The sequence below is a fragment of the Tamandua tetradactyla genome, chromosome 18 (genome assembly GCF_023851605.1).
Source record: "Tamandua tetradactyla isolate mTamTet1 chromosome 18, mTamTet1.pri, whole genome shotgun sequence".
NCBI classification, from domain to species: domain Eukaryota; kingdom Metazoa; phylum Chordata; class Mammalia; order Pilosa; family Myrmecophagidae; genus Tamandua; species Tamandua tetradactyla.
The window spans coordinates 12,813,037-12,839,329 of record NC_135344.1 but is presented as its reverse complement, the minus strand read 5'-3'; the positions used below and the strand labels follow the sequence as shown (position 1 = coordinate 12,839,329).

The 26,293-nt window shown below is 39.6% G+C and overlaps 1 protein-coding gene across 1 annotated transcript in view; it reads left to right on the top strand.

Annotated features, from left to right (window-relative positions):
- Positions 1-2,424: 2,424 nt before the first annotated feature.
- The window catches only part of DOK6 (docking protein 6), a 452,915-nt gene continuing 429,046 nt past the window's right edge, over positions 2,425-26,293 (top strand). The window contains exon 1 of the mRNA XM_077135258.1: positions 2,425-2,523. Within this exon, the coding sequence (XP_076991373.1) occupies positions 2,458-2,523 (66 nt within the window). The 5' untranslated portion in view covers positions 2,425-2,457. The remainder of the gene's footprint in view (positions 2,524-26,293) is intronic.

Here is a 26,293-nt window from a genome sequence, read left to right as displayed (position 1 = left end):
GGAGAGGAAGAGGGAAAGCAGAAGAGAGGTGGGGAGGGGGGATATAGGTAAATATTCAAATATTTAAATCATATTAGGGTTGTAAAGACTTTCATAAGCAAATGAACAAAGGTGCACTCAGTTTTATATAATCATTAAAAGGCACAATAACCTACCATACTAGACTGTTATGTTAGCTCTAAGATCCTTGTGGTGACAAAAACGAATCCCTGCCCTTTAAGATATTATGATTGCTTTCTGGAATCAGATTATTATAAATAAGAGGGTGGAAATGAGTGGTTATGGACATTATTCATAGACCCAAAGCCAGTCTTGAAACCATGGCTGTGCAACTGAACATCTCTGAACCTCAGTTTCCATATCTGGAAATGGATGTGGTTGCTAAGAGGATGGAATGAAATGATATAGCCTAAGCATTCTGCAAATCTGAAAGTCTTCATACTAGAAAGAAAGAAATTGGGCAGGCCATGGTGGCTCAGCAGGTGGAGTTCTCGCCTGCCATGCTGGAGACCTAGGTGCTTGCCCATGCTAAATAAACAAACAAACAAACAAACAAACAAAAAGAACGAAAGAATATGCATGCAGTATTTGAAAAAGTCATCGCTGAGTGGATTAGACAACAGGCACCAAACATTGAGAACCCATCTCATTTCCAGCTGGTTTATGCAAATTTCCTTGGAAGGTGAGAGCTTGTGCTTATGCTAGAGTGGGCCTCCAGATACTTCACGTTGTTCTAAGTATCTGTACTTTGCATGGCTGATGATCCCAAACAGCCTTTGATACATAAATGAATGAATTGGAAGTGTGTTGTTGCAGCAAATTAGAGCTTCCATCCTGTTCCATGGGCTCTACATGGAAACCACTGCTAATGACAGGACAAAAAATAATCACTAAGACACCCATTTGGCTGAGGAGAGGGCACACGCTGGTGTGTCCTTCAAAGTTTCATATTTCCCTGCCCCCAAGCAAGTTGTTTCCTCTTGCTCTTAATATCAGTATGTTCCCAAAATATATGGCTAAGAAATTTTAGCTGAGAACATGGAAACAATACTGCTTGCTCTAATGAGCAGGGGGACAAAAGAGCTTTTGAACTTTTATTAAATATAAACTCTTCATAAATAAGGGAGTCATAAAATCTTCAATCTTTACGCATTTTTTGTTCACTAGAAACATCTCAGCTACTAAGCACTAAATGTTCTTGCCTATAGCAAAAACCCATATATTATTGCCTCCACGCACAATTCAATACTCCCTCTATTTCTTTGAATCTTACAAAAATCGATATATTCACAAGTAGCATCTCTTCGAAAAAGACAAAATTCTACTTTTAAATGCCAGGCTTTCCTACAGGAAGGGCGTTAAGTTCTTCATCCTTCTGTTTTTTGCAACTTGAGCATTTCAACAAATCATTTGCATCAATCGGGAATAGTTATAGTCTCCCTTTTCCCGAGAAGATGAAAAGCCACCAGGCACTTTGGGTCCTAGCTAACTAAACCGCGCGCGTGCACAGATGAACGCACGTCTTCGCGGCTCCTTCAGGAGGGGACCGGGGACCCGCTGCCGGGCCTCGCGGTCCGGTCCCTTCGGCGGCGGAGGGATTAGAACATGCGCAGGGTTGGTCTCTTTGTGTGCAGGGCAGGGCTGGGCGTCGATTCACAGTTCCGAACGGGGCAAAGACCTGGAACGGCGGCGTGGGCTCAGGCATGAAAATGCACTGTAAACACGGCCGGCCACCGAAATAAGCCATTGTCTCGCCCGCGGTGGCCGTCCCCCCATCCCGCCCCCAGCCCCCCTGCCCCTCGCGTCCAGTTTGGGAATGGAGACCAGGAGCCCCGGAATGAGGAGCTTGGCTCTCCTTGGGAATCCGCACCGGGGAGAGCGGTGGGCGCCGAGGGCGCGGGGTGGGCAGGGTCCCCGGGGCGAGGGCCGGCGGGGGGAGCTCCCTCCCGGTCCGGCGCCCCGGAGAGCGTGTGCGGAGCCTCCCGCCGCCCCGCCGCCCCGCGGGCCCGGGGGAGGGAGCGGGGCCGCCGGATGGGCCCGCCCCCGGCCCTCCTCCCCCCGCGCCGGGGAGCCGCGATGGTGCGCTCCGGCCAGCTGGGCGCCGCCGACTGAGGCGCCAGCTCCGTGGGTGCTGCCGGGGGCGGCGGCGCGGAGGGGGCGCCCGCAGCTGGCGGCGGAGCGGGCCGCGGCGCTCGGCTCCCGGCGGGGGCGAAGGTGAGGACCGGCTCCCAGCGCCGGGCGGGCGCGGCTCGCGGCGCCGGGCCGGTTCCCCGTCCGCGGCGGCCCTGCCACCCGCGTCCCGGCGGCGGCGGCGGCGGCGGCTCGGGAGCAGCGGGCGGCGGCGCGGCTGCTGGCGGCGGCGGGCTGGATGCGAGCCCTGCCCGGGCCCGGCGGCGGACGGCGGCTGTCCACGCGGGGAAGCCGGTCGCGACGCGGACAGGCCGGGGCGCGCTGGCCATGGCCTCCAACTTTAACGACATAGTCAAGCAGGGCTACGTGAAAATCCGCAGCAGGAAGCTGGGGGTGAGTGGCTCGCTCGGCGTTCTCCTCCTCGGCGCTGCTCCGGCGAGACTGGCTGCTGGGGGTGGGATGGGGAGGTGACCCTCGAGGGGAGCCGGGCAAAGAGGGAGCCGGCCCTCCCGCCGCCAGCGCGCTTGTTGCTCGGCCGGTCTCGGGGCGCCGGGCATGCCTCGGGGGCTCTGCAGACCCGGCGGGGCTCCGGGAGCGCCTCGGCTCGCCATCCTCGCGTGCGCTCTGCTGGTCTGGACCCGGACAGGGCAGTCCGGGAGACCAAGGGGACTGTCAGCCCCAGCGATGAAGGTGCCCGGGGAGGGGGGTGGATTTATGAACCTGCCATCGACAACGGTTTGGTCTCCAAAGTGTGCGCCTTTCAGGCAGACATTGTGTACAGGGGATGGATGGACAGGCGCTCGTGTGTGTGTGTGTGTGTGTGTGTGTGTGTGTGTGTGTGTGTGTGTGTGTTTAGAATCACCATCTCCTGGTCCCTGATTTCAAAGCCCATTTCGAGATTCTCTTTTGCTGTCTTACCAGCGTGTCGCGTCCCTGCCGGCGACCGCCAGCGAGTTGGATGCGCCCGTAGCAGTTGCCCCCTCGCAGGCCCGCTCGCCATGTGTCTGCTGCCGGCCTATGTGCGTGCGCCCGTGTGCCGGCAGGTGTGTGCTCACGCACCCGCCCGCTGACACGGGAAGCGCGCGCCAGCAAAGTTTACGGACCCCTTTCCCTAGCTTCTTCCTGAGGGACGTTCTACCCGGTTTAGGGGAGAAACAGTGTAGACCCCCGGGGGTTCCAAACTTCTCTAGTGACCAGATGAGGAGGTAAGAGGCGCGTACCGAGAGCCCTAGAGGACCTGGACGGCGGACCGGGGCGGGGGGGGGGGGGGGGCGGCAGGAGCCACACGACCGGAGAGGGGCAACTAGAGGCCCCCCGGACCGGCTGGTCCAAAAGAGGAAAGGGAAACCGGATTTGGGGGAGAAAGCGTTCGCTTTGCGGATTCCCTGGATGTCTGTCTGGCTCACAGTTCTCAAAGTTCCCAGTTCTGCCAAGGTCCTGGGCAAAGGGGCCCCTGGCTCTTAGCCGCTGTAGAATGAACGGATATTCTAACTTGAAGAGAGGAGGGCGAAGGGAGAACTTTGTTAATTTATTCATTAAAATTAAAAAGTAAAGTAAAGACGTTGTTAGAGAATGGTACAAATGCACGGTAGAGTGCCCTAAAGAGAGAAGCTCACCACACACCCCGAAGCCTCTTTCTCAGAAGGCGGTGGAGACAGGTGTTGGCGGTAGGAGGAAAGGAATCGCAGACTTGTCTTTTCTTACAGCCTCTGCGCTTTCGCGTTGGAGGTGCACACTGTGCTCCAAGGACACAAGGGACCTAGTCCTGAATTTGGGCAGATCTGTAGAAGGCTGGAGGCCAAAAGAGCAAAGCTAGGTGACAACACCCCTTTCCCGCCCCCACACCCAGCCTAGAGCCTTAGTGCACTGGACTGCTCCCTGAGCCGGGCAAGAGCGCGCAGGCTCTGGTTCAGACCCTCAGCCGGCTTTCAAGGGCTCTTCTTGGGTAGAACAACGCGCCTCCTCCTTCTCCAAGGAGATAAGGAGGTACCCACGTGAAAAACTGCGGTCGTCCGGGAGGCTGTTTGCTTCTCGCAGCCGGGACGCAGTGCTCAAAGCTGTCACACCGCACAGTTATCAGCAAAGGAAGGCAGAGGGCTCCTGGAGCTCCAGGGGGGAACCGTCTTCTGAACTTGACCTTTGAAGCCCATTGCTCTCTGACAGACTGCTTGCTCATCGTTCTCTCTCTTCTGTCTTGAAATCCCAATTGCGTCTGGCACCTCAGACATTATAAGCTAATGGAGATGTGTATCTGCTTCTACAGAGGCATCCCATACATGAAAGGGAGAGTAAGAGTCAAAACTCTCTGCAGTGCTCGTGACCATGGGGTCCGTAGAATTCCTTCCCTATCCCTGCTTTCCAGGATTTCATAAAATAAAAACTGCGTATTTCGGCTAATTATAAGCTAGGATCGACTGGAAGGCATTGAGTACTTCATGGGTAATCACGCGCTGCTACCTTTGAAATGTCTTTTTCAGATACCATTCCCTTACTAATTATGTGTGCAAATGTATATTCACACCTCCAAAATGTCTTTTTTCTATACTCACTGTTAGAGAAACACTTTTTTTAAAGGCTAACCTTCACAAAAACAGTAAGTGTGTTTATATATGGAGTAATGACTTTTGTCTTCCATTTCTAGTAGAGAAATGTAAACTGCCAAGTTTGATTATTGAAAGAGTTTTGCGTTGTTTTAGTACTAAATCAAAATATTAAATTCACCTTGAAGATAATTTATTTTTAAAACTTTAGAGACATTTCTGTTCCAGAGATTCCAATATTTAGAAGTGTGGATTCAAATAGAAAAACTTCACTTTAGTGGATCTGGGAAACTTAAGTTTTCCATTAGACAGTAAAACTATAAGCAAATACGTAATTATTTTTGTAAACTTGTGTAGCTTAAAAAAGGAATAGGTACCCAAAAGTCATTGAAGTAGAAATGATCTACACATTAGCATTTCATTTTTGTACTTAATAACACATAATCCTAACTTTACGAACTCAAACCATGACCTTTTCCAAATCCTTTTAGTTCTAAGGATACCTAATAATTCTTTAATGGTATATGTCCATAACTAAATTTCAAAAAAACATATTCTAATTAAATATACATAGAAATTTTATGTATTATAGATAGAACTCATTTTTTGAAAAATCTGATTTTATGGTAGTTTAAGGAAAATAAAGACCCAGATGGCAGAGATAACTATTAATGAAAATATCAGATATGTTTATATCAGAGATAATTAGGATATAAAACATACTTTATGATGAAATGTTTTAGTGTAGCTTTTTCTTCTCACAAATTAGTGCTTAGTTTAAAACTGTATGACGGCTTAAAGCATGTTTTGCCCTTTAGGATGTAGTCCACCTTTCTACAGAGAGGCTAACAGGTTGAATGCTTGAGAGGGCTCTTGGTATATGTCTTATTAGCAAATTTAGTACCACCTGTTGAGTACAGTCCATTATTCAACCATTTGGACCAAGTAGTAAGTGTGAAACAAATTTTGAGTGTAAGTGTTGAAATTTATTTTGATTCATTAATCAGCTTTTCTTCTGTTTGACAAAACAACTTTGAGAGACAAAAAGAACCATTTTCATGAATTTTACTTTTCGTCTATAAAATAGTTATTGAATCATTAGAAGTATGATGACATGACTCCTTATAAGTGACAAGACTATATTTTTTCATTATAATGTGTCATTTTTTCTCTGAATATATTGCTTTACTTTTGTAAGATTTAAGAGTAGTCTAGTCCCCCTACTCATCTTAACTTTTGCATGATATGTTACGTAGTCCACAAACTATGATGGCTGCCAATTTTTAAGGAAAGGGGAACATAGAAACACTATTAAAAATAAAAAGCAAAAGCATGTTGATCAGCATTTTTATCTCTTTGCCTGGTTATCTTTCTTTTTTTTCTGACTTTTCATGGATTAAATTTGGTCATCAAAATACAGTTTGCAAAATATCATCATCCTGCACCTTGCTTGCAGTCAAACTGAGAACTCAATTACTGAAGCCATTAATAACCTAATACACTATGAAATGATATCATCATCATCACCACCATCATCACCATCATCAACATCATTATGCAAATTCAAGACAGTAGAATTTGATTAATGCTTGACTCAGTCCACAGATCATTGTTTTTAAGAAGTTTCATTCAAATATGTCAAACTGAATATTCATAGAGTAAACAACTATTTTATATAGATTTTCTTTCTATCTCTTAATCAAACTCAGGGTGAGAAATTGGTATGGGTGGGTGTCAAAAAGTTTCTCAAGATATGCTGAATATACTCATTCATTCATTCACACAGTCAACAAATGATCATGGAGTACCTGCTGTTTATCAGATGTGCACCCTGGTATGTGTGTGTGTTAGTTAATATTCCTGATTCATCTTGCATTAGTCAGGGTTATTAATAATCAATAATTCCAACCTGACTTCTTGTCATACAATGTTGGGCAAGTAATAGTTACATGACCCCAACCTCACGGCAAGGAAAACAGGGAAATATAGAGGAAAACTTGGAGTATTTGGTGAGCACTGACTCTAGGATGAATTTTGACTCAGGATTTTTTTCTTTTGTATGTTTTCCATTTCCTTTACCAATTTATTGTGAGTGTGTCAGCCTTTCCTCCCTGATACCTTCTTTGGTGAAAACTTCAGGACACCCCCATTTCTGGCTTGATGTTAGTCTCCTTTCTGTAAGCTCTCTGAGCTTTCCTATCATGTAGCAAGTGGCTTTCCCCTGGTGAAAATAGATGGAAGAGAACAGTTATTCATAAGAGATATTATGAAAGTTCATTCCTTTATACAAGTGCACATTTTAATATAAGTAAGAATTTGTATGTGTGTGCATTGGCATCTTTTTTTGTCCATTAGCACAGTTTAAAATGTTCTTGTCTCCCAAATCTCTAGCAACTATACATATCTTGCATGATATGTATTGTCAGTTTGCCAAGAATTAGATGCAATCAATGTATTTAAGAAAAAACATAGAAATGACCATCATTTTGAACATTCAAAAGACAAATCAAGAACTTCCAGAATCATTATTTCAGATATGAATTCCTAAACTGTAGAGTTGAGATGAAAAAGTTGTATTGGGTGTATGTGTTTGAATCTTCACTCATTCTAAAATACTGTGTTTCCTGGGCATTGCTCTCTGAAATGGATCCATGATACCCATGTTTATTTGTCATTTATGTCTTTTTCATTAAATATAGAATTATAATGTATGGAAATTTCAGTTGTTTGATTTTTAAAAATATTCTATTATGTATGTGCTTAACTTCATGTATGTGTATACCACCTATTTTTGTTTCTGCATCCTTGTCTACAAATATTGCAGCTTCTTAGCATTTTAGGGCAGAAAAAGTCTTACTTAGTTTTCATTCATTCCCTATATATAACATTATTTGCACATGTATGTTTTTGTGTATTTGGCATTTCAGGTATGCTTACAAACTTCATTATGTACATTAGTGATTTATTTTCTTTTTTATCCTTGGATGTGCAAATAGGCATGTCTGATATTATTTGGATTTTCAAAACTTAAAATGAAACAAACAAACAAGAGGCACACACACAAAAAAATAGGCCTCACAGTGAAAACCAAACCAGACATTTTGCTGACTTTTTATATTAAATGATTATGCCTGTGTAATACCTGGGGGAGCTGTTAAGTCAGGGGAGAGATATAAGAGTTAGTATCTCGGTTTCTATCTTGATGAAGATGTCTGCTGGCAGGGTAAACCTTCAAAGTTGGCATTCCTTTTCTCAGATAATAAAGATTATACTGAGAGCTTAGAGATATCTCTAAAAGGTACCTAAATGACTAAAGTTGATTAATTGTGAACAGAGTAACCATACAGTGGCCAAACATTTTGGTAAAGCCTACATTCCTGGTTTCCTTAAATGTCTTTCCAAAAAGCACACTAATGGTTGAGATTTTGGATCAGCATAAAATAACTTTAAGGAAATGGTTTAATCTAAAGCCTATGAATTTGACATAGATGCCATTCTTTTGAAGTATTTTCAATAGTAATGTATTGCTCTGTTTGAATCGTAATAAGCCATTTGAATATTGTTGAACAGGCACAAGTGTATTTATCTTTGTGCTGTTCCTATTGTGTCACATTAAAATCCAGATTATATAATTTTACACCATAATGTTTGCATATGCTAAATCTCCTATCTTCTTTGTGAGAGACAAGTTCAATTTTTTTGCCTTAATCTGATTATATTTCATCCTTTTGCTTTAAAAGTAACCTTTGTTCTCCTAACCTGATTAATACAAATTCATTTTAGAAACTTCAGAAGATAAAAATAAGCAAAACAAACAAAATACAAATTCCCTGTATTCCCACCATTTGTAGATAATCTCTAGATTTCATGCATTTTGAAGTGTTAGTTTTAAGAACAAAGTAATTTCTATCAAATGAAGCAAAGTAATCAAAAGGAATATATTTCTTTGGCTTTGGTCTTATTAATTTTGTCTCACTTTATTCATGATATTTTTTTTTCTTCAAGCTCTGCTAACTTTGGTCAGAGAACATACGAATTCCAGGTAGAGAATGTTTTCATTAACTTCTGTTAGTTTTATTTTAAGGTACAGAACAGGATTAATCTCTGAGTAATTTATTTTTATACTATAACACTATTCCTCAATGAGAATAATGAAGCTGTCAGTCAAATGGGATGGAATAAGAAATACTTTGCAATTAGCAGAGAACAGAAATTCATTTAATAAAGAAAACTGTTATTTTCATGTTGCTTGAAATCATTAATGATGATTGCAATCTTCAAATATGTGTAAGATGTTTTCCCTGCTATTTTATGAAGTTGATTGCAAAACAGTTTGCTAGTTTTTTGGCTCAACAATAAAATTACTGGGAGCTTAGCTTAATTTGGGACTTCTTAATAGTAATATATTTTACAGCTTATGAAGCATTTTCACATGTATTGTATAATTCCCTCTCCCCAAATTAAAACTCATAAGAATAAAACCAATCAGCTGGAGTTACAGAGCTACAAGTGGGGTGAATATGAATATGCACACTCAAATCTGCATTTAATAACTTTAAATTCAGCAGTTGCATCTACAATGTAAATGCTACTTCTTTGCAATATATGTAGACAAGTAGCAACACAGTATGTATACTCTCCAAAGTAAATTTGTCTCTTTTGATGGATAGGTGGTATAAAGCTAACATGATCACTAATTTCACTCAACTTTAATTTATTTAAGTTGATGATAAAAGTGCTATTTAGTGAATGAGTAATACCAATAAGGAGGTAACAGATATTCATCCAGGCTACTTTGAATCTACACAATTCATTTTTTTTCTTTTTTTTTACATAGGCAGGCACCGGGAATCGGACCTGGGTCCTCGTCATGGCAGGCAAGCACTCCTACCTGCTGAGCCACCGTGGCCTGCCCTACACAATTCATTTTTGTTAAAACCTTTCAAAGACCCACTGATCTCTCCTTCAAAAGGAAAAGCATCCTCCAAAATTTCAGCTGACACCATAGGTAGAATTTAATAGCAGTGTCATATTTAAATTTATTTATTGTATCATCACTTTCATACATGGGAATGATCTTTTTTTAATTTGTTAGTGATATAAAATTGTGTTTACACTAACTTATAAAGAGAGTTCATTTGAAGAAAGAGTGCTTTTTAAGGGTCCTGAGGCTCAGCAGAAGGAAAAATCCAGGTCGTTTTCTGATAGGTTTATTGGCTTCATTACACTTTGAAATATTTGAGTATTAGCTATGTAAGTTTTCTAAGCAAAAGCACATCTAGTACTAAATTGTAGGGATGAGTTTAATTATAAACTGCCAAATTTGTGTGTAAATATAAAATATACCCTTCTATATGTGTAAAACAGTTGCGCTATTAATCTTCTGCTGTTGTTTCCTAATGATTTTCAGTTTTCTACAGTATTTAGCCCTCTATTAAAAAAATAGTTCCAACCATGACTGAATGTTTGATATCAGCTCCAGAGCTTGTAAACCATAAATATACTTAGGCTTTTCCTCAACTGAATTGTTTTCCTCATTAATCTGGATAAGTTTTGAGCATGGAGGGGCCTTTGAAGCTTCCCAGGTGTTTTGTATGTGTCGCCAGGGCAGGGAACCACGGTCCCCAGACAAAGACTGTGAGGGGAATAAGGAACACGTGTGACACATGACTGTCAACTGCTAAATACCCTGTTGTGCAACACCAAGTCTTCTGAATCGGCATGCCTGAAATATAAAGTTAATTACCCAATAAAACAGTCATGCAACACTAATTTACTGACGATCTATAATATTTACAATTTGAGCACAAGAAAGGGTGCAGTGGAAGCTTTGCTTTGTTGGAACGGAAATTCCCGGCGACACTGTGATGGACATAAGTCAAACATCCTTGAAGGCTGTGAACCAGGTTCTTCCGTCAGCTCTTGCTGCCTTGCTGGTACTCTACCAGCAATATGGGTGCTCTTGAAAGTCTTCCCTAGACTAATAAGAATATCATGGTGTTTAAACTGTACTTAATTTAAGATGCAGTAAGTTCTGAGTGATGGGCTAATGGTTTTCCTTAATGGAAATTCAGGGCTTCAGCTTTCCTTAAAAAAAAAAAAAAATCAGTACCTCAAAGTCTACTTTGTTTCTTCATAGGCCTAGGCTCACAGCTGTGCAAGGCACCTGCTACATGCAACACCCCTTTCCTCCCATATAAGAGGCCTCCTTCATTCTTTCTTCTGTTTTTAGTTCCCTACTTGAGGAGATAAGGCTGGATGGATGAATGGGGAAAGGGAATCACTGCAAGGTATGGTAAATAGCTCTTGAGTCTCCACAGCTAGTATGTGTCACTGTGGCTTCCAGAGAAAGTGACCCACAGGTTGAGAGACCGTGAATGAAGAAAGGTTTGCCAAGAACTTTAGAAAGATACCTAAGTGATTCTAAAATCACTGCCACAGTAGGCTATTTTCCCCACTTGGCAGCACTGGAAAGGAAAAGTCTTCTACCTTCTATTATTCACCATGAGAAGTTAACGTGTTGCCTTTGGAAAATAAAACTTTTTCCTCTGGCTGCTTTATTTCACCCAATTTTGCATCTCACCCATATGTTTAAATGTGGTTTTCATATTATTCATCTTTCTCGGTGTTTATAGTTCTTCTTGATTCTATGACTTGATACCTTTCTCCCGATTTTTAAAAAATGTATTTACCATTACCTATTCAAATATCAATTCTGTCCATTCTTTCTCTCTGTCCTTACTCATTTATTAGATAATTTGCTTCATATCCCCCACATCCCTGTGCTCTTTTCTTTTCCGTATTTTTTCTCTCCAACCTGCAGGATGGATATCTTCTACTGACATATCTTCCAGTTCAACTAGTTCACCAGAGTATAATCTACTGTTAAAGTGTTTATTGGGTTATCTCAGATACAAAATCTTCATTTGGTCATTTTTTAAAAATTCCTATACTTAAGGAATTATACTTTAGTCCTTGATGGTCTTTCATGCCTTTTAACAGAAGAGTTTTGTACTTATCCAGCAATTTGAATCATTGTCAGCTGGCCTGAAATAGCTAGGGCACCATTACCAGGGATGGACCTTCCCCAGCTGGTTGAGTTTTACAGTGAGTTCCCTGTGGGACACTAGAGCCCATGTGGTTGTTCAGAACTGCGTGGAGAGCAGAGGCCTGGGCTTTAACTCTTCCCTTACTATGAGACCCTCGCCTGGAGGTGATTCTGATATAGAATATTTTCAAAGCATGGTGTATAACTCCATAGCAGAACCAGGCTTGTGACAGTGAAGTTGAGGAAAATGAAGAGATTTTATGGGCCTCACCACAACTACTTCAGGTAGTGCATGTGGCAGAAGGGGCTCTAACCTGCTTCTGTATAAAAATGAGGTGAAAAACAAGGTCAGAAGTATCTATAGGCCTGCTTTATTAAAACTCAGTGAATGATACTGAATTTCTACCCCATTCAGCAATGTTTCTCAGCCTTGGATACAGACACATTATCCTCACTTGAGAAGCTTTTTTTTTTTTTTTTTTTTTTGCCTCCTTTCTTGTTTGTTTTAGTGAATAACAATGACAGGATCCGACTTGCTCACCAAGACTGTAACTAACCTCTGGGCAGTGGAGATTGGTTGGTTTGCTTTCATGCTCGTTTGGTTGGGTTTTAATCTCTGCAAAAATGATCCTACAATAATTGAAGTACTCTTGACAAGAAAAAATTTCAGAGCAATTTGTGACCACGTATTATAATGGCACCTTAGTGAACTTGGGTATATAGACTACAAGTGTCTACATGCAAAGTAACAATAAAACTGGCTACATCAGACATTTACCTTTTATTTATTGTATTCAGCATTTGATTCTCCTTCTAACATTTGGAGAGTACCCACATGTTATGGGTTTTGAAGATAGTAAATAATCCCTCGCATTAGAGAAGGTGAAATGCCAGAAATATGCTTTCCTTGTCTTCATTGAAGCAGTGGTACAAGAGCATGAGCTAAGTTTTGCTGAATACAAAAGAGGCAGTCCTTTGGAGGGATTAGCAGAGGGATAGCAGAGTAGTTGTTTCTATGGATACAAAGCAGAAGCAATGCAAACTCTTGGATTTACTGTCCAGAGGCAGTGGCAGCAGTATCCTCGTTAAGATACTTTAATGATTTTAGGGATTATTTGTGGCTACTTAGTCTTTACCTGTTTCTCAACTCTCTGTCCTGAATATCTTCTAAAAAATTTGAAGTGATGAAAATTTTAATGAAGTCTTTTCTGCCTGTATCAGCCAGCATCAACTTCTGTTGCTTGTAAGCAACATATAATTGATAAAATGGCATTGGAGGTGATCCAATTTCATTTCAGAAGTCTTATACTAAAATAATCAGTTTTATTTTAGAGTAACACATGTTAAACAGTTATCCTTAACAATATAGAGATACTAGAACATATTTTCTGTTGTAGTCAACCCTAGTTTGGTCATTCAGAGTATGATTAGTGAATTCTGTTCACCCACGGAGAAGGTAGGAGCTTTAATGGAAACATACATTCAGATAAGTCATGTAAAACAGTTAAGAAAAATTTTGTTTTAAAATTAAAAAGGACTCACACATAAATATGACAGATTTTGATAAAGGTACAAGAACAATTACATGGAGGAAGGATAGCCTTTTCAACAAATGATGCTGGAGTAATTGAACATCATAAACAAAATAAGTGAACCTCAATCTCAACCACATAACATGTTACTCAAAACAGATCAAAGACTTCAATGAAAATGTAAAACTATAAAGCTTTTAGAAAAAACATGGAGAAAATCTTTGGGATCTCGGAGTAGACCAAGAGTTCTTGGGCTTCACACCAAAAGTCCTATCCATAAATGAAAACACTGATAAATTGGACCTCATCAAAATAAAAAAAAAATTGCTCTATGAGAGACCATGGTAAGAAGATTAAAAACACTCTCTAGACTGGGAGAAAATATTTGCAAACTGCAAATCTGTCAAAGGACAAGTATCTTGAAAATATAAAAAAGCTCTCAAAAGTCAACAGTAATAAAAACAAGCAATTCAAGCAGAAAACGGCAAAGACATGAATAGACATTTCACCGAAGTTGAAATACAGAAGGCAGATAAACACCTGAACAGATGTACAGCGTCATTAGCTATTAGTGAAATGCAAATTAAAACCACAATGAGATATCCATGCACACCTGTCCAAGTGGCTAATAAACAAATACATAAACAGCAACAACACCAAATGCTGGGAAGAATACAGAGAAACTGGGTCACTCATGCATTACAAGTGAAAATGGAAAATGGTTCAGGCATGCTGGAAAAAAATTAGGTAGTTTCTTAAACAAACTACATGTGCAACTACCATATGACCCAGAAATTGCACTTCTGGGCATTTATCCCTTGTAGTGATGGAGCTAGTCTGTATCTTAACCGAATTGATGTCAGTATTCTGGTTGTGATAGCGGATTATAGTTTTGCAAGATTTAACTTACTGGGGAAGTGATAAAGTTTCATGGAATCTCTCTGTATTATATCCTAGAAGTGCATCTGCATGTACTATTATTTCAAAATTAAAAGTTTAATTTTAAAGTAAGGGGCATCAAAACATAGTCCCATTTTACAAAAATGATAAGCAATATTTGGGGATGTAAAAGAAACTTGTATGCTCTTGTTCTTGTTTTCTTTTCCACCTCTTAGACTGTATTTCTTCTTTTTAAATAGAAGGAAATAGGTTAAAATAAAAGTTGGCATCAAAGTTAGGATAACAAAAACTAAGCATTTCATAACAACACAGGAAAAAATTTTAGGTTTTAAAGTTAAGAGTTGCTAGTAGGAACAACTGTTTTCACTGCCTACTAGGATAGCAGTTTCAGTTACTACAGTTCACACCTTTTGATTCAAGCACAGGAAAAATGGAATTGTATAAATGATCCCTTGTGGCTGTGCAGATACCTACCTCACAGAGTTGTTGTAGATGATTGATAGTTTGGTTCAAACTTTGCAATTTAAGAGTTTGTCAAGAAGTCTATTATTTTTGAATAAAAGCACGATATGTAAAATTTTAAAAATAGAAAAAAAAAAGAGTTGCTAGTAGGAGGTGGTGATTTAATTATAAATGAGAATGCAGTCGCCCCTCAGCCTTGGGAATGTTTATTTTGCAGTAATAATTTACGTTTTATTTTGTGAAACAAACGTAAAATACTGATTCAATAAAGTAAATTTTTTTCTTTTAATTCTCACTTTCCTTTTTTCTCCATGTATGTTTAGCTGATAAATCTTTAAAAATGTTTTAGCATGTAGTCTTAGCTTTTAAAATGAAAGGAATTAATGAGTCTAGCAACTGAGGTATACTTAAAATATTTTTCACATGATGTTAGATAGGTGCGTTTATCCATTTATTTTATTGCAACTTAGAGAGAAAGGAAAAACACTAACAATTCCCAGAGGATAAAATAGGGCAAGTAACTTCTGTTGATGCTTGCCTCATTTTTTGTATATTCTGGGCATCAGAACCATGAAAAAAAAATAGAAACATACTTTCTGGACAAAAACAAAAACCTAGAAATGCAATTTTTAAGTCTTGTAAATATTTTTGTAAAAGAACATCTACTTAATTAGATGAAAACCTGGCAGTCACAGAGCCTGGCTTCAGTTATTCTTGGCAAAAATAAACATTGCCATTTTCTTATGTTTATTTTTTAAGTTAAAAAACGTGTCCTCAGTTTATTCTACATGGATACTTAGGCTGGGTGTGTTTTATATGAAGTATCGCCAGGGATGATGTTACTGCTCCCATTTTTGTATAATCAAACTGGCTTGGGGAAATGTGATTTATCTCGTCACATATCTTGGATGTGGCAGAGAAGAAAGCTGTCATGTGTTCTCATGAAGGTAGAGTGTTTTGATTTGGTAATGGCATTTTAGAATTTGCAAAGAACTTTGACAGGCATCATTTACTTCACATTTCAAAACAACCCAACAAGGAATTTTTCAGATTCCAACTCCATGGACAATTCATGCTCCTTATAGGTCATCGCAATTCTCTGCAACTGCTCAACAATATATCATCATTAGATCAGTTGCCACAGAACTTCTATGTACTGTTAAACCACAGTCTATACTTTACTACAAGGAATAGAGGGTCTTAAGATACACGGTAACTGGCTAACATAGGAGCCCCAATTTAGCTGAGGGTATGCCTGTGAAACAGTTCAAACTTTCCCCAGTCATGGCTTTCTACCCTGCAGTGAAATCCTCCTTTCCCAACTCTTACCACCCTCTTGGAGACTATCTTCTAGAGAGCTGAACATTTTAGATGGTTAGAATTGGTGTAGCTAGAAATGAGCAGTATCAGGGTAGGTACTGAAGAGGCCAACGTTCCAGTCAGAGGGGATGGCAGCCTTCTCCCTCAGCAATGAGAAGCAAGACGGAAGGGATTTTTATTGGAGGCATGCAGTGAGAGGATGGGCTCCCACGCATGCCCACCTCTGGGGAGAGCAGAGGGAACCCACCTCCCTCGCCAAGAGCATTCCCAACAAATATTAGCTGATCCCACAGGATATGGATACAAACTAATAAACAAAAGTAGGCATGGTTTAAATCTGGTTCTCTCTCTATACCTATGGCTTTAAAATAAATCACAGTCAACAGAATAGTGGGATCCAGGGAGCTCCTTTTTTCTGCTCTTTCAGCCCTGCCGTCTCCCTTCAAATTCCCTTTACCCCTTTCAGAAGAAGCATATGCTCCGTCAGCTAGACTGCTGCCTGATGCCCGCCTATAGAACAAGCCACCCAGCCTTGTTCTAGAAGTCATCTTCTAGGGACCACTAATGTGTCTAGTTATGCTCATGGAAGACCTGCCTTCAGCAGACACACACATACACATACACACACAGTTAGCTTTGGAGGTGGACAGGATCCTGACTGTGGGGAGGGGGGACAGGCATGCAGAAACACTGCAAGCCAAAGGACTTAGAAGTTGTCCTTTTCTTCCTGGGTCTTTTCCTTATACCACCTGGGGAACTGGAGGTGCCTGTGCAGGAGAGTTGACTCTGCTGCCTCTTCGTGAGCTCTGTGCAGACACATCTGCCCCGCGCCCCCCCCCCCCCATCTTGCTTAAAGTAGAAGCACTTAGGTCTTTTGCTTTCAGCTTTGAGCTTAGTCACTGTTCCAGTAAAGCAGCGACCATATGGTGTCCTGACTATTCTCCTTAAGAAAAAATGTTGGGATTATTATTGATACTGGCTCAATTCACCTCATGTTTTTATTTATTAATATTGGATCACCAATTCATGTGGGATGCTTGTGGTTTCTATATGTATGTATGTGTATGCAGTTTGTTTATACTTATTTCTTTGTCTAAACAAAGCTATTCTGCTCTTTTTGGTTGACTGAGGCTAATTGCACCAGTATATAGTTGAAGTAGAAAATTAAAAGAACATGAATTTAATTGATAATCTTGCCAATTATGAATCATGTAGCCTTGGGTACGTTTTAAACTCCTAAAGCCTTACTTTTCTTAATTGTAAAATGGAGATGGCATTATCAATTTCACCATGTGTTATGGACATTAAGTAGAAATATTGTTTTTGAAAGTCTAAAGCAATGTTTGGCATCTGGTGCTCAAAATCCCCAAAAGATAGAATTTATTGACACTTATGCCAAGCCTCCTGCAACAGTCCTTTGAAAAATAAAAATGTCTCTGCAGCCCTTCTAACTGGGCTTCCATGAAACAAGAAAGTCCTAATGCCCTGAGGCTTCCAATGTAAGAAATGAGTTAACTTCTCTTCTATGTATAGAATGACAGCGATTATGTAGGATCCTTGGGAAAAATGAGAAAAATAATCACTCAAATTATCATTGAAGATTTAATTCTCTTATGAAGCTCATGTTGAGAAAGACTGAACTTTGGCTGATGGATTGCTAAATTCCACATCATCAGGAATATAGGTCGAGGGGAAGGGTGCTGTCCTGCAATGATTTGAGTAAATATATCAAGTCACCCTGTCTTCCTATACAACTTTTTATTGATCATTACTGTCATATAGGTAGGCACCAAATATCTATTTGACCTCAAGTCTGAGTTAGTGGCTAACCTTGAAGTTTGGTGTGCTGAGTTCATGTAGACAGTCATTTATATAATGGCTTCAAGTAATTTTTACAAACATCTGCAAAAGCATGCATTATTTAACACCCAAAAATCAAATTATTCACAAGGAAGATTATGGTTTTGGAAAAAAAAAACTTCTAAAAATAAATGAAAGCAATACTTACAGGGTCACCAAAGATAACAGGTCAAAAATATTTATCTGAAGTATGCAACGCATACATTAAAAGCAAGTTTTCTAAACATGTTAAAGTATTGATTTAGGGCTTATAGATTTTTAGGGCTGTTGGAATTGCATATATATGCATATTAATATTTTACAGTGAATAGAGTCATCCTTTACTGAGTGCCTGTAAAGTTCTGGGGAAGTCCATTTGGCAATGTCATATGCTAAAACCTAGCATGTTGTTGACTTCACTAAAGCATTAAAATATATCTCATTGCCCCTGCTTTCTAGCTAACCATTTCCTTCTGCTCTCAGGTCTCTAGAAAAGCTTATCTCAAGGAAGGAAGGGAGAGAGGAAGGGAGGGAGAATAAGAAGAAGGAAGAATAAAAGGAAGGAAGGGAGGAAGGGGAAACAAATATGTCCTAATAATGAGTGAGTATCCTCTAACTGAGCAATCCAAGTGGTGCAAAAATTACTCTGAAATCCAAGCAACAATAGCGTGGAAAAGTTAAAATTTGTATTTGTGCATAAAACCTAACTTTCTACATAATTATAAGAAGAAACAAGTGTTATTTGATGTGATAACTATTTGCATTGCCACACATGAAATTTGGACAGAATTGCTGTTCACTTGGAGACATTGGTGGTGTGCCTTCAAAGTGAAGGCTTTTCATCCTCCACTTCTGAGTCTTTCCCAGGAAGATTGCAGGGAGTGGGAGAAACAGCTGGCTTCACAACCTGACAATGTAGGGACCCCAGGATGCCCTGTTTCAAAATTTCACCTGGTTAAAATAATGCTCAACTCTTTCCCCCCTGAAGAATGCCTCACTTGTCTTCCCAGCCAGAGGTTTGCATCCCTTTTTGCACTCATTGAGGACTCATTTATCTTCTAGGATCATAATGGTGGGTGGTAAGCATTGGGCTCAGCCCAAATCCAGGTGACTTCATTCAAATTGACTACCATGGGAGTGGCTCCTTGCAGGTGTACAAACCCAGCCTTGTTTAAATTATGTATTGTTCTCAAACTTTCATAGGTATGTCTTTGATCATTGGATAAACCATTTTAAGTCATTGGAGGGTGTGCTGGTTTGAAAGGATGTATGCCCCCTAAAAAAGCCATGTTTTAATCAAAATCCCATTTCATAAAGGTAGAATAATCCCTATTTAATTCTATATGTTTGAAACTGTAATCAGATCATCTCCCTGGATGATGTGATTTAGTCTAGAGTGGTTGTTAAACTGGATTAGGTGATGACATGTCTCCACCCATTTGGGTGGGTCTTGATTGGTTTACTGGAGTCCTATAAAAGAGGAAACATTTTGGAGAATGGGAGATTCAGAGAGAGCAGGGAATGCTGCAGCACCACAAAGCAGAGTGCCCACCAGCCAGCGACCTTGGGAGATGAAGAAGGAAAACGCCTCCTAGGGAGCTTCATGAAACAGGAAGCCAGGAGACAAAGCTAGCAGATGACGTCGTGTTCGCCAGTGCCCTTCCAGATGAGAGAGAAGCCCTGACTGTGTTCACCATGTGCCTTCTCACCTGAGAGAGAGACCCTGAACTTCATCAGCCTTCTTAAACCAAGGTATCTTTCCCTGAAATGATGCCTTAGATTGGACATTTCTATAGACTTGTTTTAATTGGCACATTTTCTCAGCCTTAGAACTGTAAACTAGCAACTCATTAAATTCCCCCTTTTAAAAGCCATTCCGTCTCTGGTATATTGCATTCCGGCAGCTAGCAAACTAGAGCAGAGAGTTAGACCAGTTAGACTCTTTGTGTGGCCAATCCTCATTGCCAAGTGAGCATAAAGGAAGACCAGTAAATATTTGTTTATTATGTTCATGTGAATAATTATTATTTAGAGAATGAGCCTTATTTTTATTGCTTTTAGATCTTTCTCTCTGTTTTGGTGTTTGCTTATATACTTTTGTGGCTATTTCACTTTATTTTGTGTCTAAGGCAGATGGGTGTTTTTTTAATTATAGCCAATAAATTCTGCATTTTTTAAAATTTATGCCTGATGAAAATAGCTTTTCTCAGTGAGTTCCAAGGAATTTTCTTATAAAGTCATACTTTTATTTAATATTAATGGCCTCGAAAATAAATACGGTGAGGATGACTTTTGAACCCCAGTCCAAAAAAAAAAGATGACTTGCTGCTTAAACTTAGAAAGTTGAAGCCTTGCCCTGCCTTAAGTACAAATGTTCCAGTTAGTAGCTAGAGCTTTCTCAGGGCTTGCTCTCTCTTTGAGTTGAGGAAAATATAAATGTTAATCATTTTTCAGATGCAATTTAGTGTTCCCTAAGAAATGAGGTTTATATAAGCTGCATTTGCCCACAGAACACCTTAATTACTGGGAGCCAAGTGCTTGGAACACTCCAGTGACTACAGAAACAAACAGCACCACAAAACTCCTCTGCCTTTGATTTTAAGCTCTAAATGAGCCATTTTGGCTGACTTTTAGAAAACATCATTACTTTGAACAAGATAAAGTTCAGTTGCATTTCCATGAAATTTCATTTTGTCTTTCTAGTACAGAAAATGAAAGCAGGATCACTGGACTATATTCCCACCCAAATGTGTGCTTAGCTATCTTGATGCTCAATCACAGCATCTCTTTAAAGAAGTAAAACTGCCCAGAATCCAAAGTAAATAAAGTCCCTAATAAAACAGCTAAGAATTTTCAATTACTGCTTTCTGCTGACAGGTCAATTTCAGTACCTGAATAGAAAGTGAAGGGGAAAAAAATAGAAAGATAGCATAAGAGCACCTAAGCATTTGAATATCTATGATTCATCTAGGAAACAAATCAAAGGTTAGAATATATAACATTTGGTAAAATTTTCAATTAAAATGCCAAGAATATATTAATATATTATTTATAATATTTATAATTTGTGTTAAGGATATTAAGTGTACTAAGGGCAGAGGAGTCATGAGAAATAAAGAAAAACAAAAACAAAAACAGGAATAGGTAGGTGAGGTACGTTGAGGTACTAGTCCCACCTGGCACAAAAGAGGAGAGTCAGTAAACATTTGTTAAGTTCTTTATTAAGTTCACATTCAAAAATCTCCTGCCATATTTTCAACTCACAGGAGTATTGGTGCTGCTTCCATCAAGGCGTTTTGTAATTTCCACCTTTGTAATTAGGTTTAACAATATCCATTCAATTGCAGTGCGAGATTGTAACTGGAAACATATCCACCAGGAAATGTCTTATACCTTCCCCAAAAGGTGCTATTCAAAGTTTGATTTTCACAAAATATATATTAAAACTTCAGCTAAAAGCATTTTTGTGAAAATCTGCAACTCAGTGCTAAACTTTGGCTTTCTTAAGATCAACACATGCAGAAACAAATGAAATTGCATGTAGACTTTTGATATAAAAAAGTTTTCATTTAAAGGCCAGGAAAATTAAAAAAAAAAAAACACAACATTGTTTTTAGACGTTTCCTTATATTTTGACATTTTATTTGTTTAAGCTACCATTTTGCTATCCTTTCTGTACATAGTTATTTTCAACAATTATTATGAAATTCCAAATTTTGCAATAAGCATTCCATCAAGAATTTTCCATTAATAATCAAATCACAATTTATATTTGTATAATGCTTTACAGTTTAATATGTTGTTAAAGAAGTCTGTATTCAAACTCTTTTTTTGCATAGAGTTCACCTTTGACTTAGCACCACTTTTCAGTAGGCAGGTCAGGCATTGCCCTTTTGTGTAGGAAGAGCTTGAGGTTAATAAATAAGGTGAAATAGCATGCCCTGAATCAGAAGACTTAGGTATTTTACACTGATTTCCAGTGTATTTCTCAGAATACCTGTCTTAACGACTGCACACATCCTTCTCCACCCCAATAGAGATGGCAGATTTCTGAGGAAAGTCGGATGGTCTGACATCTAGACTCACATACGTACTTTTCCTTAATAAGCTATAGTAATTGTGAGGCTCCTATTTTATATATATTTGGCCTCAATATAGTTTGGAACCATTAATACCTCTGTTCCACTGCTCAGTCCCTGCGGGGTCTCTGAAACACTAATTTCGAAGGGGACATCACTAATGACACCTCATATCTTTTAATCACTTTCCCTGATATATGGGCGAGCTGCTCATCTGGACACCCTTGGATGCATGCCTCAATTTTAGTATGTCCAAGAACTAAGAAGTTTTCTCTATCATCTTTACTTTTACACAAGAATAACCCGTCAAAACAGCCAATACTGATTTTCCCTGCCACAATGGGGAGCAGCATCATTTTGCAGTATTTTAGATTTCATTTCACTGCTTTAGGACCACACTTATCTCTTTGCCTTGGGCAAAGCACCTTGCTGGGTTTTATGTTTGGTGTGATAAAACGTGGAAATGATGGTAGGATCTTAATCCACAGCAGTTACTTGCTCGAATGTGTTGTAGTCACCTGAGCCTGGCAAAAGTGGGCCCAATGGGTGGATGGTGAGGGAGCCAGGTGAGTGCGGAGGCTTCCTCACCTGGGAGCCGCCCCTCATCTTTGCCTGACCAGCCCTTCTCTGTCACTTAGGGTTTTGTTTTGTTTTTTAATGTCACTTCAGTTTGGTGAGCCCAGAAGTTCAGGTGGTACCATCTAGAAAGCTCCTCTCCTTGATCTTCTGCTGTCCATTGCTTAACCGACTCCCAGACCTTAATGTACTTTCCCTGCCCCTCATTACCCGGCTGCTGTCACATCTGCCATTGCTTGTGCCCCTCCAGCCTTTGCCACGGCATCTCTTTCACCGGTTCTCTTCACCATTGCAGGATTTTGCCCAATGTGCTTATTTTTTTGTATGCTGTATGGTGAACGTCACATTTCATTCTTTTTCCATGTGACTGTTCCATTATTGCAGCAACATTTGTTGATTTTTTTTTTTTTTTTTTTTTTGGTGGGTGGTGGAGTGTACGGGCTGGAATGGAACCCACTTAGCGAGTGAGAATCCTACCACTGAGCTACGCTTACACCCCACTCCCCCGTCAATGCTCTGGTTTTAGAAATCGTGTTTTCTCTCCCTTGAGAGAAAACACGATTTCTTTCTTTCTTAGCCCTAACTCCTACAATTTTATTTCTACTTCTTGAAGACTTCTCTAAAATAAATATTTAAACTTTAATTTTTCTTTCAATCTCCAGATTTGCCTGCCCAAATTTCTACAAAAATAGTTCCTACCTAAGATCCACTGTGTACCTCCTGCACCAGCCACTCTGACCCATGTGGACAGTCCAAGTTGACATGTCTATTAACACTTCCACTCTTTTAGAAATGACTCAATGTCAGGCCTCAGGGACAACAGGGCCTCTTCTCCTCCACCTGCTCACCACATCCAGACAAATGCCATGCCACATTGACACGTTCTCCTGGGCCCTCCACGCTGCCTTTCAGTGGAAGTTCTGCTTCTCTAACTTAAGGCTTGAGTGTGGCATGACTTTGCCATGGCTCTGTTTCCTGCTGCACGATCTATCCTACATACCCCTGCCAGATTAGTTTTCCTAAACTTCGGACTGAAACCATAAATTTCCAATGGTTTCTCAGTAATGATTAAAATTATAAATGTGTAATTCTAAGCTATCTCAATGCCTACCATTGTTTCACGTAGTTTTTTTTTAATATGTAATATTTCAACCTACTGAAAATTACAGATTCATATTAGAAACCTCCACATACAAACTATGATATTTAACTAATATTACTCTTGTGCGTTTTTGACCTGCTTTCATGATTATAACCACTCTTAGTGATTTAAATTTTTGCCGCCACTGATCTGTCTGCCTGTTTCAAGGAATTTGTGATTTAAGTTTAAAACAAACCAAAGAACTGATTTGAAATATATAAGCTTTGGGTCTAGTAATAGTAAGTCTGTAACTCTAGAGCATCCTCTAGAGTTAAAGAGGGGGCGGTGGCCCTATAAATCACAGAAAAAGCAAGTAACAAAAGAAAAATAAGCCTCTGATATCTCATTTGCTGGACAGAATACAAAAGAACAAAAAATCCAGATGAATGGAGTAGGCTTGTTTCTCATGTACACATTAAATCAATTTTTTCCCACAACCTTCCTGTTCTCCTTTCCTTTGCTATAATACATTAAAAATAATAAAAAAAAAATAAGAAGGTCTGGCTCAAACAAGATACCAGAGTGTCAATTTAGTCCTGGATCGGAAGGAGCCTGACCCATTCAAAGGACCTAGCAGAGAATTCTCTGGGAAATTTGGAATCCTGTTTTCTGTAGGCAATATGTTTAATTATTTGCACTATCCATTTGTTTCAAAAGTGCTTGTTTCATTTTAATCAATTTAAATTTATATAGTGACATGTGGCTTGTCATTGCATAGCCCAACAGTCCTAGTTATTCCCTTTCGAGTCTCTCATGGTAGCTGGTCACCCCAAGGAGAAGAGTTTTTGGGGCGTCACTCTGCCATTAGCACCTCCTCCCTACATTTGTTAATTTTAAGAAAGACAGTGGCTGCAAATGTGGGGCTAAATTGGAATTCTTATTTTGTTTCTTCAAAAAACACAAAACATAAAACAAAGAAAAAAACGTTTTCAACCATTGAATGGGTGGATCATATGGCAACAGTTACAAAAGTGAGACGGAAGTCACCAAACAAAATAACAGCCATCTAATCCCACATTGCATGGGACACATGGAGAAACTGAGGCCCCGGAAGGGAAGGGAAGCTGGCCTGGACCGCTGTTGTTATTGACGGATGTTTTCCTACATCAGTTGTCCTAACTTAAGCAGCCTGACTCCACCTGGGGTCGCAGGCCTGGTTGTCTGAGAAAATCAAGTTTATTGACTCCCTGCAATGAGGAAGCCTGTGGGATGTCTCACCAAACTATGACAAAGACTGAGTTGCTGCTTTATTTTAGGGAAGGGTACCATTAGGGGAAATGTAGATAAAGCATTTCCATGTCTGATAGTCTCAAAGCGAAGCTGGACTGTTGAAAGGGGCTGATATCGGGTCTGGACTGAACTGTGGATTCAGGATCCTTTGTCCTTGGAAATAACAAAGTCAAGGCAGTTGTGAAACGCTGTGTCCAGAAAACCTTGCTCTGAAGCTTTCTGTTTAAATTGGAAATGGAAGTTGCTTCTGGAGTCCAAGTGAACTTAGCTTCTCCAGACAAGAATGGGATGCTTCGTTCCTACCGATGTCACTTCATACAGAAAAGGCCTGAGAGCAAATAGGGTTCGTCAGTGGTCACCCATAAAAAGGGCTGCATGCTACTTTTGGTTGGGTATCCTTGGAAGAAGTGTTTCCTGGTAATTTTGTGTCTGGTTCTCTTTTTATCTTTTGTTCCAGCCCAATGAAAGGCAGGGCGGATTTTTATTATCCAACCTAATTTTTTTCTTACAATAAATACTGGTCTATACAACTGCCAATAGTCGTGATTTATGGAAATTTTATAATTTACCTAACTAATCTCCCACTGCTGGTCTTTCTTCCCCTTGGACAATGCCTTATGATTTAATAGGACAAAGTTATTTGCAGGTGTTGACTTTTTATTTTGAAATAATTTTTGGCTTCCAGAAAAGTTACAAAAATAGGACACAGAATTCCATACATCCTTCATCAAGCTTTCCCTCATATTAATATCTTACCTAAGCATAGACTCGTTATCTACCTTGAATATTGGAATTGTTTACAGGTATTAAAAATAAATAATCCTCCTACGTTAAAGCATTATATTTCTTTCAAACCACAGTCCGCATATTATAGGAATCGATGTTGTCATAGTAACCCAAGAAAAGAAAACACAAAAGAGAATTTTACAGAAGATTATGATGAAACATGGAAACATCCTGTAATATGTTTACAATTAGTAATGTTTTTCTCTGAAGATTCTTCACCTATTCTACAAGCTCATCCTAATTCTTCTGAAATGGGTAAAAAAAATTCCAAGCCCGTAGATGCACTGAGTAGAAAGAGTGAACATAGAAATACAATTTGACCTGATGGTGCATAACATAATGCTATTTTAAGAAAAGGGAGGGAACAGACAAGGGAGGAAGGGAAACATATTTCAGCAGGTTTGAGTGTGAGAAGTAAATCTTACTCAGTTTGGCTAATTATGTATAATGCATACTGGCAAGAGTAGTGCATCTGATGGTGTTAACTCAAAGTTTAAAAGTATAAACTAAAAAAAAACAAAAAATTATTCATGTAAGAAAATAATTTTTTTCATCAAAACATAAGTCACTACGATTTTAAGAATATTTCATTAAGAAATGCATTTTTTGTACTTGGAAAATATAAAAAAAAAATTAAATAAGCTAAAGAGTGACCGCCTAGGATTTCACAATTAAAGATGAAGTTGTTGTACATTATATTTTCTGGCCAA